At 55.1% G+C, this 15,051-nt stretch overlaps 3 protein-coding genes across 5 annotated transcripts; 1 reads left to right on the top strand and 2 right to left on the bottom strand.

Moving 5' to 3' along the window:
* Positions 1–4: 4 nt before the first annotated feature.
* Recql4 (RecQ like helicase 4) lies at positions 5–6,757 on the top strand. 2 transcript variants are annotated; one of them, XM_034515924.2, is made up of 22 exons: positions 5–214; positions 296–329; positions 409–506; positions 703–843; positions 1,065–1,814; positions 1,901–2,027; positions 2,128–2,235; positions 2,339–2,437; positions 2,995–3,087; positions 3,174–3,310; positions 3,583–3,666; positions 3,745–3,933; positions 4,013–4,192; positions 4,264–4,405; positions 4,494–4,756; positions 4,905–5,157; positions 5,232–5,361; positions 5,444–5,613; positions 5,687–5,867; positions 5,947–6,097; positions 6,278–6,386; positions 6,475–6,757. In XM_034515924.2, the coding sequence occupies exons 1-22, from the start codon at positions 131–133 to the stop codon at positions 6,597–6,599; spliced, it is 3,648 nt and encodes a 1,215-aa protein (XP_034371815.1). In that variant the 5' UTR covers positions 5–130; the 3' UTR covers positions 6,600–6,757. The 2 variants fall into 2 exon arrangements, with proteins under 2 accessions (XP_034371815.1, XP_076768353.1); XM_076912238.1 differs by having other exon boundaries at positions 3,583–3,933.
* An 8-nt stretch (positions 6,758–6,765) lies between these two features.
* On the bottom strand, positions 6,766–11,004 carry Slc33a2 (solute carrier family 33 member 2). Of its 2 annotated transcripts, none has more exons than XM_034515926.2 (5): positions 7,971–11,004; positions 7,543–7,690; positions 7,334–7,458; positions 7,154–7,263; positions 6,766–7,062 (listed from the first exon to the last, which is right to left on the bottom strand). In XM_034515926.2, the coding sequence occupies exons 1-5, from the start codon at positions 8,650–8,652 to the stop codon at positions 6,997–6,999; spliced, it is 1,131 nt and encodes a 376-aa protein (XP_034371817.1). In that variant the 5' UTR covers positions 8,653–11,004; the 3' UTR covers positions 6,766–6,996. The 2 variants fall into 2 exon arrangements, with proteins under 2 accessions (XP_034371817.1, XP_034371816.1); XM_034515925.2 differs by having other exon boundaries at positions 6,766–7,076; positions 7,971–9,282.
* A 155-nt stretch (positions 11,005–11,159) lies between these two features.
* On the bottom strand, positions 11,160–14,136 carry Gpt (glutamic--pyruvic transaminase). The gene is made up of 11 exons (XM_034515999.2): positions 13,781–14,136; positions 13,557–13,646; positions 13,376–13,484; positions 13,131–13,264; positions 12,744–12,987; positions 12,457–12,536; positions 12,247–12,383; positions 11,958–12,132; positions 11,696–11,851; positions 11,498–11,610; positions 11,160–11,426 (listed from the first exon to the last, which is right to left on the bottom strand). Exons 1-11 carry the CDS (start codon positions 13,940–13,942, stop codon positions 11,336–11,338), a joined length of 1,491 nt encoding a protein of 496 aa, XP_034371890.1. The 5' UTR covers positions 13,943–14,136; the 3' UTR covers positions 11,160–11,335.
* Between the last annotated feature and the right edge of the window lie 915 nt (positions 14,137–15,051).

Here is a 15,051-nt window from a genome sequence, read left to right as displayed (position 1 = left end):
ACGGCCCGCCCCTCCAGGGCTCCGAGAATCCGCCGCACCGCCCGGCGCCGCCTGTCGTCAGCTCCCATTGGCTAAGGACAGGACTTTACAGTGGCGGCGGGAGATTTCCTAAACTTCGGATCAGGCTGCCATGGAGCGTCTTGCGACCGTTCGCGCGCGACTGCAAGAGTGGGAACGCACTTTTGTACGATTGCACGGGCGACGGCCAGCGAAGGTGAGGTGGGAGTTAGGGTCCGGACAAGGACAGCTAGTGGAGACCCAGGCGAAGCCTGTGGCTGACAAGCTTCTCTCCTAGGAGGATGTGGAGGCGGCACCCGAGGATACCCGGGGTGAGCACTGGGCTGGTGGACCAGGGTCAGGGCGAATGTTAGTGGTTGAGCCCCTGACCACCGACTTCTGCCTTCCCAGCGCTCTACCGTGAGTACCGTAACCTAAAGCAGGCAGTGCGTCAGGCTGACGACAGACACCGCGTCCTAGAGCAATCACTTGCCAAGGCAGCTGAGGAGGTATCACTTAATCCCACTCTCGCGGTCAGCGTTCTGTGGTCAAATGGCAGGAACCAAGAGTATTTGCAGCCATGCCTCCATGGAGCACAGAAGTTGGGTGGCCAGGCCCTCCCACGGGGCTTAGGGGAAGCTTTAGAGGCACTTCTGTGGCCATACTATCTTTTAAACTGGCCTAGGTCGCTACTGTCTACTGCAGGCACAAGAGCCAAGCTGCTGGGGTCCCCACCTGAATCGAGCTGCAACGCAGAATACACAGCCTGTGCCAAAGCAGAGCCCACTGAGTTCTGTACAAGACTATGGGAAGAGGCTCAAAGCCAATCTGAAAAACACATTACAGGTAAGATGTGGAGGTGAACCCAGACTGCCTTTAGCCCTTGGTTGGTTTGCCCGGTTCCTTCTATATCCATCCTTCCTTATAGCATACACACACACACACACACTCTCCCCCCCACCCCCAACAGTGCTCAGGCATCTATCTCCACTCTCAGCTTATTGTCTGTCCCAAACTTCTGCAGTAACCCAGGTCCTGAGTTCCGACTTGCTGTTCTGTCTTCCTAGGCTAGACCAACCCTGAGCCGAAAACTCCAGCCTCAGAAAAGATCCTTGTCCACAGTTCCCACCCCAAGCCCACCAGGCTCAAGGACTGAATCCCCCTGTCCAGATGAAGTTAATGATGCACTTCCTGGGGTTCCTGAGCCCCAGCCAAGGCTAGGCCAACTCCAGCAGCTCCGCTCATCCCTCAGCCTGAGGTTGAGTTCCCTAGATCCTGATTGGTTAGAGAGGTGTCAAAACAGAGCTTTAGATCTTCTAGAGGTTCCAGGTGCTTGTGGGCTTGACCTGAGTACAAAGGAGTCACAGTCTCAAATGTCAGGCAAGGTGAATGTTGTTGATCTTGGCATCCATTCAGAAGTATCTTCACAGAACCCACAGGCCCTAACCCAACAGCCAGCCCAAGTTTTGTCATGGAGCCCCAAATCCAGCAACAGTAAAGACAGGAAGCGGAAATGGAATGAGAAGGGGGAGGACTTTGCACAAGCCCCGCACAGCAGCCAAGCAGGACCCCTGTCTGAGGGAGCTGGGGCTACTGCACATGGGCAAGACCCTCCAGGAGAACCCACACGAGTGAATGAACCTCAGCCCCGAAAGTCCTCACATGAGGCCAGGACAGAGAAGGCCAAGGGCACAACCCACCTCCATATCTCTCCTCGACCAGCTTCCCTGGATAGGGGGAACTATATTCGACTCAACATGAAAAGCAGATGCTTTGTACGAGTTGGGGCCAATCGCGGCAGGTTTCTCCGTAAGCAGGTGAGATGTACTGATTGGAACAGACCAGCTTTTCCTCTCCTCCCATCCACTCCTAAATGGTTCTTCCATTTGTGACCCTGCCCCAGGTATGGAAGCAAAAGTGGAAGAAGAAACAAGTGCAGATCGGGGAAAGTGGACCCAGGGCCACAGTCAAGGACACTTGTTTCCGGTGTGGGCAGTTTGGTCACTGGGCATCTCAGTGTTCCCAACCAGGTAAGCCTCTGCCTTAAGTATTGGATCATTTAACCATCGTGGGTGCTAGGGTACCACTTACACAAATGGAAGGCTCCAGCAGCTCTTAATCCCCAACCAGGTTCTACCGTTACCATCCAAGAGGAAGATGACAGGGACGACAAACCATCCATCTCCACCTTGAAGGAAGTAGCACAGAGGACAGGCACTACTTCCTGTCACCACTCTGGTGAGTGAGGGGGAATGGGTGATGTGACCTGTGGCCATTATGCCAGGATGGTCTGTGTCTGTTCTGGTGCTTCCACACCGCCCTCTCTTGCCTATCTAAGCAGGTGAGGAAACAGAACCTGCTGGGCCAGAGCTACAGATGCCTCATTGCCCCACCCCAGTGTCACCCCTCTATCCACCAGGGCCCTCGGGACAGATAGCAGGTGAGTGAAACTCAATGGTCCAGATTCTTTATCAACACATCGTAGTTACTGTTCTGTTGCTGTGAAGAGACACCATGACCAAGGCAACTCTTTTTGATTGTTGGGTTTTTGAGACAGTATTTCTCTGTGTAGCCCTGACTACCTGGAATTTACTTTGTAGACCAGGCTGGCTTCAAACTCATAGAGATCTGCCTGTCTCTGCCTCCCAATTGCAGGGTTTAAAGGTGTTAGCCACCACTCCCCTGGCAACCACAGCAACTCTTACAAAGGAAAGCATTTAATTAGGCTTGCTTACCATTTCAATAGCCGTTATCATCCCTGTGGAAGCAGAAAGGCAGGCATGGTGCTGGAGAAGTAGCTGAGACCTTTTCATCCTGATCTACATGCAGCAGGCACACACTGGACCTGGCCTGGGCTTTTGAAACCTCAAAGCCCATTCACAGAAACTTCATCTAACAAAGACACACCTCCTAATCCTTCCTAAAGAGCTCACCAAGTGGGGACTCCAAACATCTGAGCCTGTGGGGGTCCATTCTCTCTATAACTTGTGTCCACAGAAACCCCTGCTGAAGTATTTCAGGCCCTAGAGCAGCTAGGGCACCGAGCCTTCCGCCCTGGGCAAGAGCATGCAGTCATGAGGATTCTCTCTGGTAGGTGTGTCTGCCTAGGAACTGCATGCGCCAGGCTGTGTCTAACCAATTGATAACTAATCATAGCTGCCTCTTGTCCTGTCCAGGCATCTCCACTCTGTTAGTGTTGCCCACGGGTGCTGGAAAGTCTCTGTGCTACCAGCTTCCTGCACTGCTCTATGCCCAGCGAAGCCCCTGCCTCACACTGGTGGTCTCTCCTCTCCTGTCACTCATGGATGACCAGGTATATGGACAGGTTCTCAGTACCTGGAAAGTCTGAAAACTGATAGCTCTGATACCCTTAGGTGCTTCTTGTGCTTCTTAAACACACCAGCTGACCTCTTTCTAAGGGTGACACAGCCTAATGCCAAGTGTGCTCCATCCAGTTCCCTTCCCTCTGCTTTTCCTCCCAGGACCCAGTGTCAGATGCATGTGTTTCAAGAGTGCTAAGTATCTGAGTGAATTTAGGGGGAAGACATTAGGTTGTACTGGGCTGTGACTGCATTGTATCTACAGGTGTCCGATCTGCCTTTATGTCTGAAGGCAGCCTGCCTCCACTCAGGTATGACCAAGAAACAACGAGAATCTGTCTTGAAGAAGGTCAGGAGGGCCCCATGGATGGTGGGTAGTGGGCATCTTATCTACACAAGTGTCTGTAACCCTCTTTCTTCCCTGCAGGTACAGGCAGCCCGGGTGCATGTGCTGATTGTGTCCCCAGAGGCCTTGGTGGGGTGCGGGGCTAGGGGTCCTGCCAGCCTTCCCGAGGCCTCTCAGCTGCCTCCAATTGCCTTTGCCTGCATTGATGAGGCCCACTGCCTCTCTCAGTGGTCACATAACTTCCGGCCCTGCTATCTACGTGTTTGCAAAGTGAGCTTTTGTCTGGGTCCGGGTGGAGGGGGACTGGGACCCAGGTGAGCTAAGTGACTGAACGCTGTCCTTGGTTCAGGTACTCCGGGAGCATATGGGTGTACGCTGCTTCCTGGGTCTCACGGCCACAGCCACACGAAGCACTGCTCGTGATGTGGCCCAGCACCTCGGCATAGCTGAAGAGGTTGAGCTCAGTGGGTCAGCCAACATCCCTGCCAATCTGCACCTCTCGGTGTCCATGGATAGAGACTCAGACCAGGTATGTATGTACATACCAGGGACTCTGCCAGAAACCCACAAGCTGCCATGTTAATCATTCCTTATTGCCAGGCTCTGGTGACATTGCTGCAAGGTGACCGTTTTCGTACTCTGGATTCAGTTATTATTTACTGCACTCGACGAAAGGATACAGAGCGGGTTGCTGCACTCCTCCGCACCTGCCTGTCCATGGTGAGCGATTCAAGGCCAAGAGGTAGGCACATGCAGGGTTGGCACCCAGGGACCCTTTCCTCTGCGTGCCTGCTATGGTCTCGTGAGTCATTCCTACACTTTCTCTACAGGTCGTGGCCCCGAGGCTATAGCTGAAGCATACCATGCAGGCATGTGCAGCCAGGAACGGAGACGAGTACAACAGGCCTTCATGCGGGGCCACCTGCGGATGGTAGTGGCCACAGTGGCATTTGGGATGGGACTGGACCGTCCAGATGTTCGGGCTGTGCTACACCTGGGACTGCCTCCAAGCTTCGAGAGCTATGTACAAGCTATCGGCCGTGCAGGACGGGATGGGAAGCCTGCCCATTGCCACCTGTTCATGCACCCCCAGGTTGGCAACCCCATCTCCCCAGACCAGGGTAGACCCAAGGGTTACATTATTCCTGTGCCACTTCAGCCCCAGCTACTACCTTGTTTTCCTGTCAGCTGCCACTCAGGGCCCAAGTGCGATAGCTGTGTGCATGACTGTCCCAATGCAGGGTGAAGACCTCTGGGAACTACGCAGACACGCCCATGCTGACAGCACTGACTTCCTGGCCGTGAAGAAGCTGGTGCAGTGTGTGTTCCCACCCTGCACCTGCAGCCAGAGGCCTGTGTCCCAGTCCCCACTTGAGGAAGTCAGAGAGCACAGTGGCCAACAAACACACCCTGTACTGGGGCAGGCCTGCCTGGGCCATAAGCGGGCACTCCCAGTGCAGTCTACAGTACAGGCTCTGGACATGACAGAGGAGGGTGAGGAGCTGGGCAGGATATGGGTTACAGGGAGAGGCCTTTGCCACATGTCCTGAGTCTTTGTCTTCCTCTAGCCATTGAGACTCTGCTGTGCTATTTGGAACTACACCCTCGGCACTGGTTGGAGCTGCTACCGTGTACCTATGCCCATTGCCATCTGCATTGCCCTGGGGGCAGTGCCCAGCTGCAAGGTCTGGCCCACAGGTAAGCATATTACACCCCAGGGGGAGAATAAAGTTAAAGAATCAGGGCTTTGGCCACATACTCCTTTGTTCCTTGGGCACAGGTGTCCCCCTTTGGCTGCATGCTGGGCCAAGTGGCCACCTAAAGACACAAGTCAGGGCAGGAGCTCCTTAGAGTTTGATGTGGTGGAGCTGGCAGACTCGATGGGCTGGGAGTTGGCCTCTGTACGGCAGGCTCTCCACCAGCTGAAGTGGGACCCAGAGCCAAAGAAAGGTATGCCTACCACTACCCTGGCCTGGGTTGTGTTAGCCAGCTGTTCGCCTCCGACTGACACACTTGCTGACAGGTGCACCACGGAGCACAGGAGTGCTTGTGGAGTTCAGCGAGTTGGCCTTTCACCTGCATAGTCGTGGGGACCTGACAGATGAGGAGAAGGACCAGATCTGTGACTTTCTGTATAGCCGTGTGCAGGCTCGTGAATACAAGGCCTTGGCCCACCTCCACCAAATGTCCAAGGCCTTTCAAAGGTGGGAAGGAGGTAGGCAGGGCCTAGGCCACCCACTCTGCCCCCATGGGCAACTCTTGACAGGTTTGTCTCGTCCCCAGTGTGGCCTTTCCCAGTTGTGGACCCTGTTTAGAACAGTCTGATGAGGAGCACAGCAATCAGGTGAAGACCCTGGTCAGCTACTACTTTGAAGAGGAGGAGGAGGAGGAAACTGTGAAGGATACTCAGGGTCCAAAATCTCAGCAGACCCAAGTAAGTGCCACACCTCTGAGGACAGTTCCTAAAGCCTGGGACAGTGACATGCTCACATACAACCTGACCCCACAGTCCAACCCCTGCTTGGACTCAAAGTTTCCTCGGCTGCTCGGGGTGTGATTTTATGGGACAGATGCTGTGGAGACTCAGGTGAGGTCACATGCTATCCTCCCACAGCTTCAGGATTGGAAGGACCAAATTCGCCGTGATATCCGCCAGCTCCTGTCCCTGAGGCCAGAAGAAAGGTTTTCAGGAAGGGCTGTGGCCCGCATCTTCCATGGCATTGGTGAGGGCTATGGGGTTGCCTGATGTCAGCAGGGGATGGGCATTAGAGCCAGCTGAGTCCTCAGGCCTGGGTTTCTGCTCCACCCTAGCAAGCCCATGCTACCCAGCCCAGGTGTATGGGCTGGACCGGCGCTTCTGGAGAAAGTATCTCCACCTGGACTTCCATGCCCTGATGCACCTAGCTACAGACGAGCTCCTCCTGAGAGGCCGATGACCACCTTCCGTAGGCGGGTGCTACATGATTGAGGCATGAGGCAAGCCAGACTGTGGCCACTACCCAGAGCGTGTCAGGCTCACCAAGGCAATGATGCAGCCATCACTGACTGTCAGGCAAAACCTTCTGGCTGCAGAAAGGGGATAAGAAGATCCAAAATGCAGAATAAAAAGCATTCAGTCATTTTATGTGCTTTCTGGTAACACAGCCCTCAGTTTGAGGATAGCTGCATTCCCTGTGTCCTAGACATCCAGGCCATCCATAGCTTTACTGGCTTTATAGACAGCACTATCATCCAGCTCAGGTCAGGTTACTACTGGGCGCCAGGCGGAGATCCAGAACAGGCAGGGCTGAGAGTACAAGAAAGGCAGCGAAGCAGAGATGTGGGCCCAGACCATCAGCCAACACTCCAGCCAGGGTGCCTGGGAGCAGCTTGCCCAGCAGCTCCAGAGTGGCCAGGAAGCTGTAATGTGTGGCCTGGGAATAGTGATGCAGATCAGGACCTAGTGACGCCCTACCCTGCACTCCTGGGAATCCCCACCCTGCCCTCTTACCTGCAGGGCTCTGGGTGCCAACTGGCTACAGTGCATCATGACAGTGAATGTGACAGTGGTGACCATACCCCCCAGAAACTGTTGTAGACACAGGCTCAGCAAAGCTGCCCCTGGAAAAATAAAGGTCAGTGGGACCCCAGGTTCCTGCCCCTCCCAATGTCATCAAGACTAACCTCTCACCTCTCATGACTGTGCCAGTGTCCAGACTGGCCCCTGGGCTGTTGAGGTGGAAGAGCAGAGCAGTCTGGCAGGCCAAACCCCCAAGGCGAAGCTGCAGCACTGATCTCAACAGCTTCAGTGGCTGCCTGGGGTGGGAAGTGAGAGACGCTATGGTAAGACTGCCTGGGACACGGTGAGATGAGGGTCAGTTAGGGGTGGGATGTGCTTACCAGTGCCTGGCTAGTAGAGCCCCACCCAAGGAGGAGCCAGCAATGGAGCAGGTCACAGCACCCAAGCCACTCCATAGCCCCAAGTCTGAGGCAGAAGCACCATGGTCCAGCAGGAGAAGTGGAAACAGGCTGCCAGCACCCTGCTCACCTACAGGAGACAGTAAGCAAGGATGGCCCCATTCTTTCTTCTGGGAGCCGCAGTACTCCAACCAGTCAGGCCCCTGGTCCCCTTCATTTTCATGGGCCCCAGATGTTAGAAGAGAAAGGGCTGGGCATTGGCTGGAGCTGAGGGAAGTTAAGAGGTGAGACAGTACTGAGCTGCCGCGCTCTGGGCTGATACTCCAGAGAGGGGCAGTCCCCTAAGTAGGTTTCAGGGCCCTAGGGACTGACTTTGGAGTTAGGGCTGGCTAACAACAGGCCTCACTCACCCAGCTTGTAGGTGAGCACAAAGCCTGCTGTCCACAGGGTCCCAGGCACAGCCAGCAAATCTTGGAGAAGATAGGAAGTGTGGGGTGTATGCTCTGAGGCCTGAGGCCATGGCAACCGTCCCAAGGCTGGTGCAGCCCAGGCTAAGGCAGCAGCCAACCAGTAGGTGGCGGCTAGAAGCAAAAAGAGCAGTGGCCAAGAGAGGGTGGGGAAGAGGACCAACAGTCCACCCCCAGCCAGGGCAGACCCCAGCTTGTAAGCAACCACCTGTACAGTGTTCCCAGGTCCCAACTCCTTTGGCTCTAGGAGTTGCACAGCGAGTGTGTCCAGAGCCACATCCTGCACCGCTGCACCGAGGTTCAGCAGCAGTAGCAGCCCCATCGCGGTGGTAGGTAGCCCTGTCTGGCCAGCTTGCGGAGGAGGCAACACAGCCAGCAGTCCACACACCAGGCCAAGGGACACTGTGCTGAGTGTTAACCAGACCCGCGGGGTGCCCCGCCTGTCCACCAGCGGTGCCCATACCAGCTTTAACAGCCAAGGAGCATACAATCCCTTCGTCAGACCCACGCGCGTTAAGGAGAGCCCACGGGCCCGCAGTAAAATGGGAAGCAAACTGGACTGCAGTCCATAGGGCAGACCCTGCACAAGATAGAGGCCGGCCAGCGGCAGCAACTTCCCATGCATGGTCAGCTCGTGGTGGGATCGGATGGCTCAGGATGGTCCTCCTACATAGGACCGAGGACAGTCAGGCTGGACTCTCGACACGCACACTGGGGCCCAGATAACCCGAAAGTACCAAAGCTGGGAGAAAAATGCGGAGCGATAGACCGGTCCTATCGCATGGTGGGCCTGCCGGCTTGCGCAGCCAATAACTACCAGCATGCTTTGCGCAGGAGTCTGGCCGAGGGAGGGGCGGGGCAACCTGGACTGGGGGTGGAGCCAACTCCCTATTAATCCTCAATTGGCCTAAAACCCGAGCGCCAAATGTCAAGCAGGTTACAGAAACCTACACAGACCCAGAACTTCTGCTCTGGTGCCCCTAGTGCGAACCTGGACACCACAGCCTGCTGCTCATATTCCCAGCAAGCAGGTGTGAGTGGCTGGGAAGGAAGCTGAGGTAACATGCTGGTCTCAAAGGTATCTTCCTGTCTGCTCAATGGTTACCAGATTCGTTTCAGAAGCATTTCTTTCTTTTTAAGGGTTTTTTTGGTTGGTTGGTTGGGTTTTTTGAGACAGGGTTTCTCTGTGTAGCCCTGGCTGTCCTGGAACTCACTCTGTAGACCAGGCTGGCCTCGAACTCAGAAATCCACATGCCTCTGCCTCCCAAGTGCTGGGATTAAAGGCGTGCGCCACCACTGCCTGGCTCTTTTTAAGTTTTTTTTTTTTTTTTTTTTTTTTTTTTTTTTTTTTTTTTGGTGGGGGGTGTGGAGTTGGACAGGGTCTCTTTGAAGCTCTGGCTGTCCTGGAACTTTGTAGGATCAGGCTGACCTCAAACTCAGTATCTTCCTGCCTCTGCTTCCCAAGTGCTGGGATTAAAGGCGTGTGCCACCATGCCCAGCTACCGATGCACTTCTAGTACTCAGCTCACGGAGGAGTCAGTATGTGTCACAATGCACCTAGCACTGCTCCCCATACCTGGCTGAGACTGTGGCTTCAGAGCCGCCCCAGGTCAGTGACCACCGAGCGAGAGTTTTGTGGGAAAGGGCAGGACCCAGTCAGCTATTGCCCATGATACCCACTTCCTTTGCAGTATTCAGTGAGGGTAGTTAGTCCAGACGTGATTCTGGCTCTACAGGGAAGGCTCATGCCCAGTCTTTCCCCCTTCTCAAGAGTTGTGCCCTCTCAAGTCCACAATAAGACTGTTAAATGAGCCGGGCAGTGGTGGAGCATGCCTTTAATCCCAGCACTTGGGAGGCAGAGGCAGGCAGATTTCTGAGTTCGAGGCCAGCCTGGTCTACAGAGTGAGTTCCAGGACAGCCAGGACTACACAGAGAAACCCTGTCTCGAAAAACAAACAAACAAGCAAAAAAAGACTGTTAAATGAGACCTTGGGCTAAGAAATGACTCCATAGTAGACAACTGGGTGGTGCTTCTTTGGTTTGGACACAGTGTCCATGTCCTAAGCACCCTGGCACTGCCTTGCTTCCACTGAGGGGCTATCCTGTCACTTCCAGATAGTCTCAGGATCCAAGTGTTCATATCTATAAAATGGGTTCTACTGTGGGGCACAGCTGTAAGCTGCTATGATTTCAGCTATTCAGGCTGAGGCACAAGAAGGAGTTTGGGTTGACCTGGATACCTCAGCAAGACCATGTCTTAAAATTGAAAAGGGTGGCAGGCAGGATATAGTTCAGTGGTCCTAAATTCAATCCCTAGTACCACAAAACTTAGGGGAGGGAGGACTGCTTTGCCTACCTCAGAGGAACACTGCAAACAAGTGAATCGCAGCAGTGTCTACTGTGCCTCCCACTCCAGGATGTGTCCTTTGGTCAGCACACATCTACCCCAAGGCTTCCTTAAACTTGCTTTGCAAAAGCACCTCCCTCCCCTGCTCAGCTATGCCCAAGGTGGGCACCATCCAAGCCCTTGCTGTCTGTTCTAACTCGGTTGTAAGAACTTAATAACCCCATTCTGTGGTTGGCACAAGAAGTGCCAGAACGCTGGGCAGTGGTGGCACACGCAATTGGGAGGCAGAGGCAGGCAGATTTCTGAGTTCGAGGCCAGCCTGGTCTACAGAGTGAGTTCCAGGACAGCCAGGACTACACAGACAAACCCTGTCTCGAAAAAACAAAAACAAAAACAAAAACAAAAAAAGTGCCAGAACTCGGGACACACTGCTGTGTTTTAGAGAAAGGTCACTGTTTCTGATGCAGCCTCTAAGATCTCTTTCCCCAGAAACTCCCTGAAACCTCATCCCTCCCAAGTAGTTCTGGGGTGGCCCTGAAAGGCAGGTGTACCCATGTCTGCCTCCACATTCTTTACTAGTGTGTTAGCTGGTTTTATTTAACGGATCATCACATGCCCCACACCTAAGACCGTAATGAAGACCTAGCACACAGATGCGCCTGTCTGATAAATGGATGCATGACAGTCTGGAGGCCTTCCCTGGGGACCGTCCTGAAGAACTCCTCTAGATGCAGTTCCCAGTGTCCCTCACATGGAGTCTGTGTGTCTACACAGAGGCAATCAGATAAGTCAAAAGCTGGGGTCACCCAGGCAGCCACTTCAAATAAGGCTGACACCCAGCTTTATTAGGGACCTGCAGAGACAGGTACCCAGACCCTAGGTGAAATGAGAAATACTGAGGGCTCCCGAGAACCCCGAGTTTGCTGAGTCCGAGGCCGTCCGTGCAGCCCTAGCAGCGGCTTCAGGAGTACTCTTGAGTGAATTTAGCATGGAAGTGCCTCAGCTTTTCCAGTAGCAGCCGCAGTTTCTCCATGGGAGGCAGAATGGTCATCCTGAAAAGGACAAATGGTCAGTGTGGGGCACAGGCCTGTTTGTGGCAGGGTCAACATATACCAGGTCTCACCGGAAGTGATAGGTGCCCTCCTGCTGCCCAAAGCCACTCCCAGGCACAACGCAGATGCCAGTCTCTTCCAGGAGGCACAGGCAGAAGAACATGTCAGGGGCCAGGCCCAGCTCCTGGGGGTCAAGAGGTCGGTCAGGTCACAGCCTGGCACCCAGGCCCACACCCTGCTCAGCGCCCACATGGCCTTGCATTCCCCACCTGAGCACGCTGCACTGCTTTCAAGGGCAGCTGCACTCGAGGGAAAGAGTACATGGCGCCCTGCACTGGGTTGCAGCGGATCCCGGGAGCCTCGTTGAAGACCTGCTCGGTGAGTTTAGCCTTGGCTGCCAGTTCAGCCAGCACCTCCTGCCTCTCCTGCAGTCACAGGAGGGAATTATGGAAGAAGGTTTCAATGTGTCCCTCTATAGTCCCACCCAAAGCTGGATCACCAGGTATCTTTGGCCTGGCCTGGTCTGCTCACTGCTTGAAACTGCTTGAAGGACGGCTCGGAGGGTGTTGGTGGACTGACCACCATGTCCATCAAGGCCTGGCCCGGCACTGGTGGACACAGCCGCACGCTCATCAGTTTCCCCATCTGTTTCTGCACCTCAGCATCCATGTTTACCACCTCCACATAGCCACCACGAAACCCGCACCTGCCCAGGAGAGCATGAGTTGAGGCAGGTCTGGTCTGGGAAGAGGGTGTTGCTCCGTGGCAGTGTCTGAAGAGTCCTCTACCCTTCACCAACACCACCTGTGCCTGTACTCACTCGCCCATATAGCCTTTTGAGACTGAGTGGAAAGAAGCAAGCTCCTGCTGCGTGGCATACGGCGGCCCCATCTCCATGAGCACCTTCTTGAATGAATGAAACTGAGAGCCCTCGGCATAGACGTTGTCCTGGTATACCTGTAGGGGCGGCAGTGTCATTTAGGCCGGGGGCTGAGCTGCTGCTCACCTCTATGTGTGCCCCTGTGCGTACCTCATCAGCCATCAGGAAGAGTCCCTCTTCGAAAGCAAAGCGGATTACGGCCTCGATGCACTCACGAGTCTGCACCTGCCCTGGGGTGTGGAGATACAACACTGACTGGAAGGTCAGCCATGGGCAACAGAGAACCAAGCTCAATAGTGCTCAGCCCAGGCGCACTAGGAGTAGGAGAGCAAAGGCAGGTTCTGGAGGAAGAGGCGGGGCTGACAGGAGGAGCATTGTGAGGCGGAGCTAGTGGGGAAGAGTGAAACTGCAGGGGGCGGAGCTGATGACAGGTTTACCGGTGGGGTTGCCCGGGTTGATGACGCACAGTACGCGAGGGCAGCAACGATCACGTGCCTGGCACAGAGCGCGCCGCAGCTCTGCGATGTCCAGAGCCCAGGCGCGCTCTTCGTCCAGGTAGTAGTCCACTTGCACGGCGTCCAGCTCAGCCAGCGCAGCCGAGTACAGTGGGTACTGAGGAATGGGAATGAGTACACCCGTTCGTGCACGGCCCTCGCCAGCTACCAGCAGCTTGAGCATTGTCTGTGGGCGGGATAGGGAGCACAGCGTTAGTGCAAGCAGGGTTGCACACCCCACCGCCCCCACCGCTGCACCAGACTCAGCCCCATCTAGCCTCACACATAGGGCTACTCTGGCCTGCCCTTGCCTGGCTTGGTCTACCCTACCACGATGGCATCGCTGGCCCCTGTGGACAGAAATATATTGTTCGGGTCTGCAGGGATGCCTCCGTCTCTCCTCTCAATGTATTGCGCCACATCCTCCCGGATAGGCTGGATTCCAGAGCTAATGCTATAGGCACCTGAAAGGAGACAAGCTAGTGAGGTGTGGCAAGTTCTGTAACCTTCCCAAGGGACTCATCCCCTCTCTGCCCCTACTTAAGGCTTGGACTCCACCTAGAGCTGGCACTCACCCAGGCTGTGGCCACCGCATGCCTGCAAGATGCGTTCTGCCCTTCTCTTGGCATCCTCTGGGAAGTCAGGACTGCTCAGAAGATTGGGGTAGACACAGAGGGCCAGGACCTAGAAGAACCAAGTACTGAGTCCAGAGCAGTTGCGGAGGGAGAGTAGCCACTGGCAGTACAGCAGCCTAACCTGGCGGAAGAAGGTGATGGGTCTCTGCCCCATGGCTTGTGCATCCCCAATATTGGCACGGATGACCTCAGTAAAAGGCTTCTTCACACCCTGGGAAAGAAAGGAAGCAGGCAGTGAGATTGAACACAACCACCCTACTGCCCTTGTCTCACATCCCACTAGGCTGGGGAGTAACTTAGCAGCCCAAGTTTAGTAGAAGGGCCGTAAGTGACCCAAAGCAGTACCTGGCGCAGCTCCTGCTCCAGCTCCAAGGCACGCTGCACTATGGGTCCTCGGACTGCATACTCCACCCTCCGCACACATGGGTTCATAGTATCCACAGTTAGCACCTTCCCCTTCTGCCCATTCCTTGAAGCCTGTCTTCGATCATTCACTCCTGAGGCCATGACTGCTCAAACCAGGCAGAATGCTGGCTCAGGAAGAAGGGTCCAGTGGGGGATCGGGGCTGGGAATGGGGAAGTCTGCGTGAGGTAAGACACCCTCTCCACTGCAGCCTTCTGGCCCTACTGAAAGGGGCAGAAAAGGCTGAAGGAACTGGAGCGCCCTGGGCCCCGCCCCACCAGTCTGGGCACAGATCTGCCCCAGGGAGCCAGAGGGAGTTGGTAAGGCAGCAGGCGGGGCTTGGGGCGAGGCCCAGTGCCGCCTAGTGTCCCCATGAGGGAGCAGGAGACCCACTTGGGGAGTAAAGACAGACGGATGGTTCAACATTTGACACACTGGAAACTGGGAGAAGAGAGCACTCAGCATCTGGGCCAATTAAGAACAGAACCAGGGACTACTGGAGATATAGCCTAGCAAGGCCCAGCTGAAGCCTAGTTCTCCCAGACCTGATACACACCCCCATCTTTACTTAAGCAAGTGGACTTGTCTCCTAGGTAACTAAGCCAGGCCTTAGGAATCGGGAGAACAGGGGGAAGGGAGGAAGATGTTCAGTCTCTGGGTTCCATGGGGACTGCCAGAGTGCTATGGTTGGACCTTGGTCCCTGATGAGCCACTGCAAGGGTTTAGGGGGAGGGGAAGAGACTGGAGACAGGACAGCTAGTTCTGGACACACCTCACCCTGGACTGCCCTCATGCCCTTTCAATACACATCAGCCTGAGGGTGCCCTTAGGTCCACAACCCAGGCCAAGGGTAACTAAGTCCTTTTCCCTGCTGCTCCTGATTGGTAGAGAGAGCAGGAAGTGAGCTCTGATAGGCCCATAGTACCCAACTCCCACTGGCCTTGCAGGAAGCTTATAGACATGCTCAGCCCCGGTCATCTAAGCCCACCCCATCTATGGCTCAGGCTGAGGGCTGGGGAGACTGACTTCTAAGCTGGGCAGCAGGTAGCTAGGAAGGCATGAGGTGAGCCTTGATCCCTCTGTCCCTGGAGGCCAGAAAAAATACAAGAGGCCCTGGAGTGGGGACACACTCACCTCTGATCTCTTGGCTCTGATGCCACAGTAGCCCCCCAGCTCAGTGGCCTTTCTCTGGCCCTCAGGACACAGGACAGAT

This window comes from Arvicanthis niloticus, chromosome 13, assembly GCF_011762505.2.
Source record: "Arvicanthis niloticus isolate mArvNil1 chromosome 13, mArvNil1.pat.X, whole genome shotgun sequence".
NCBI lineage: Eukaryota > Metazoa > Chordata > Mammalia > Rodentia > Muridae > Arvicanthis > Arvicanthis niloticus.
This window is presented reverse-complemented; position numbering and strand designations above follow the sequence as displayed.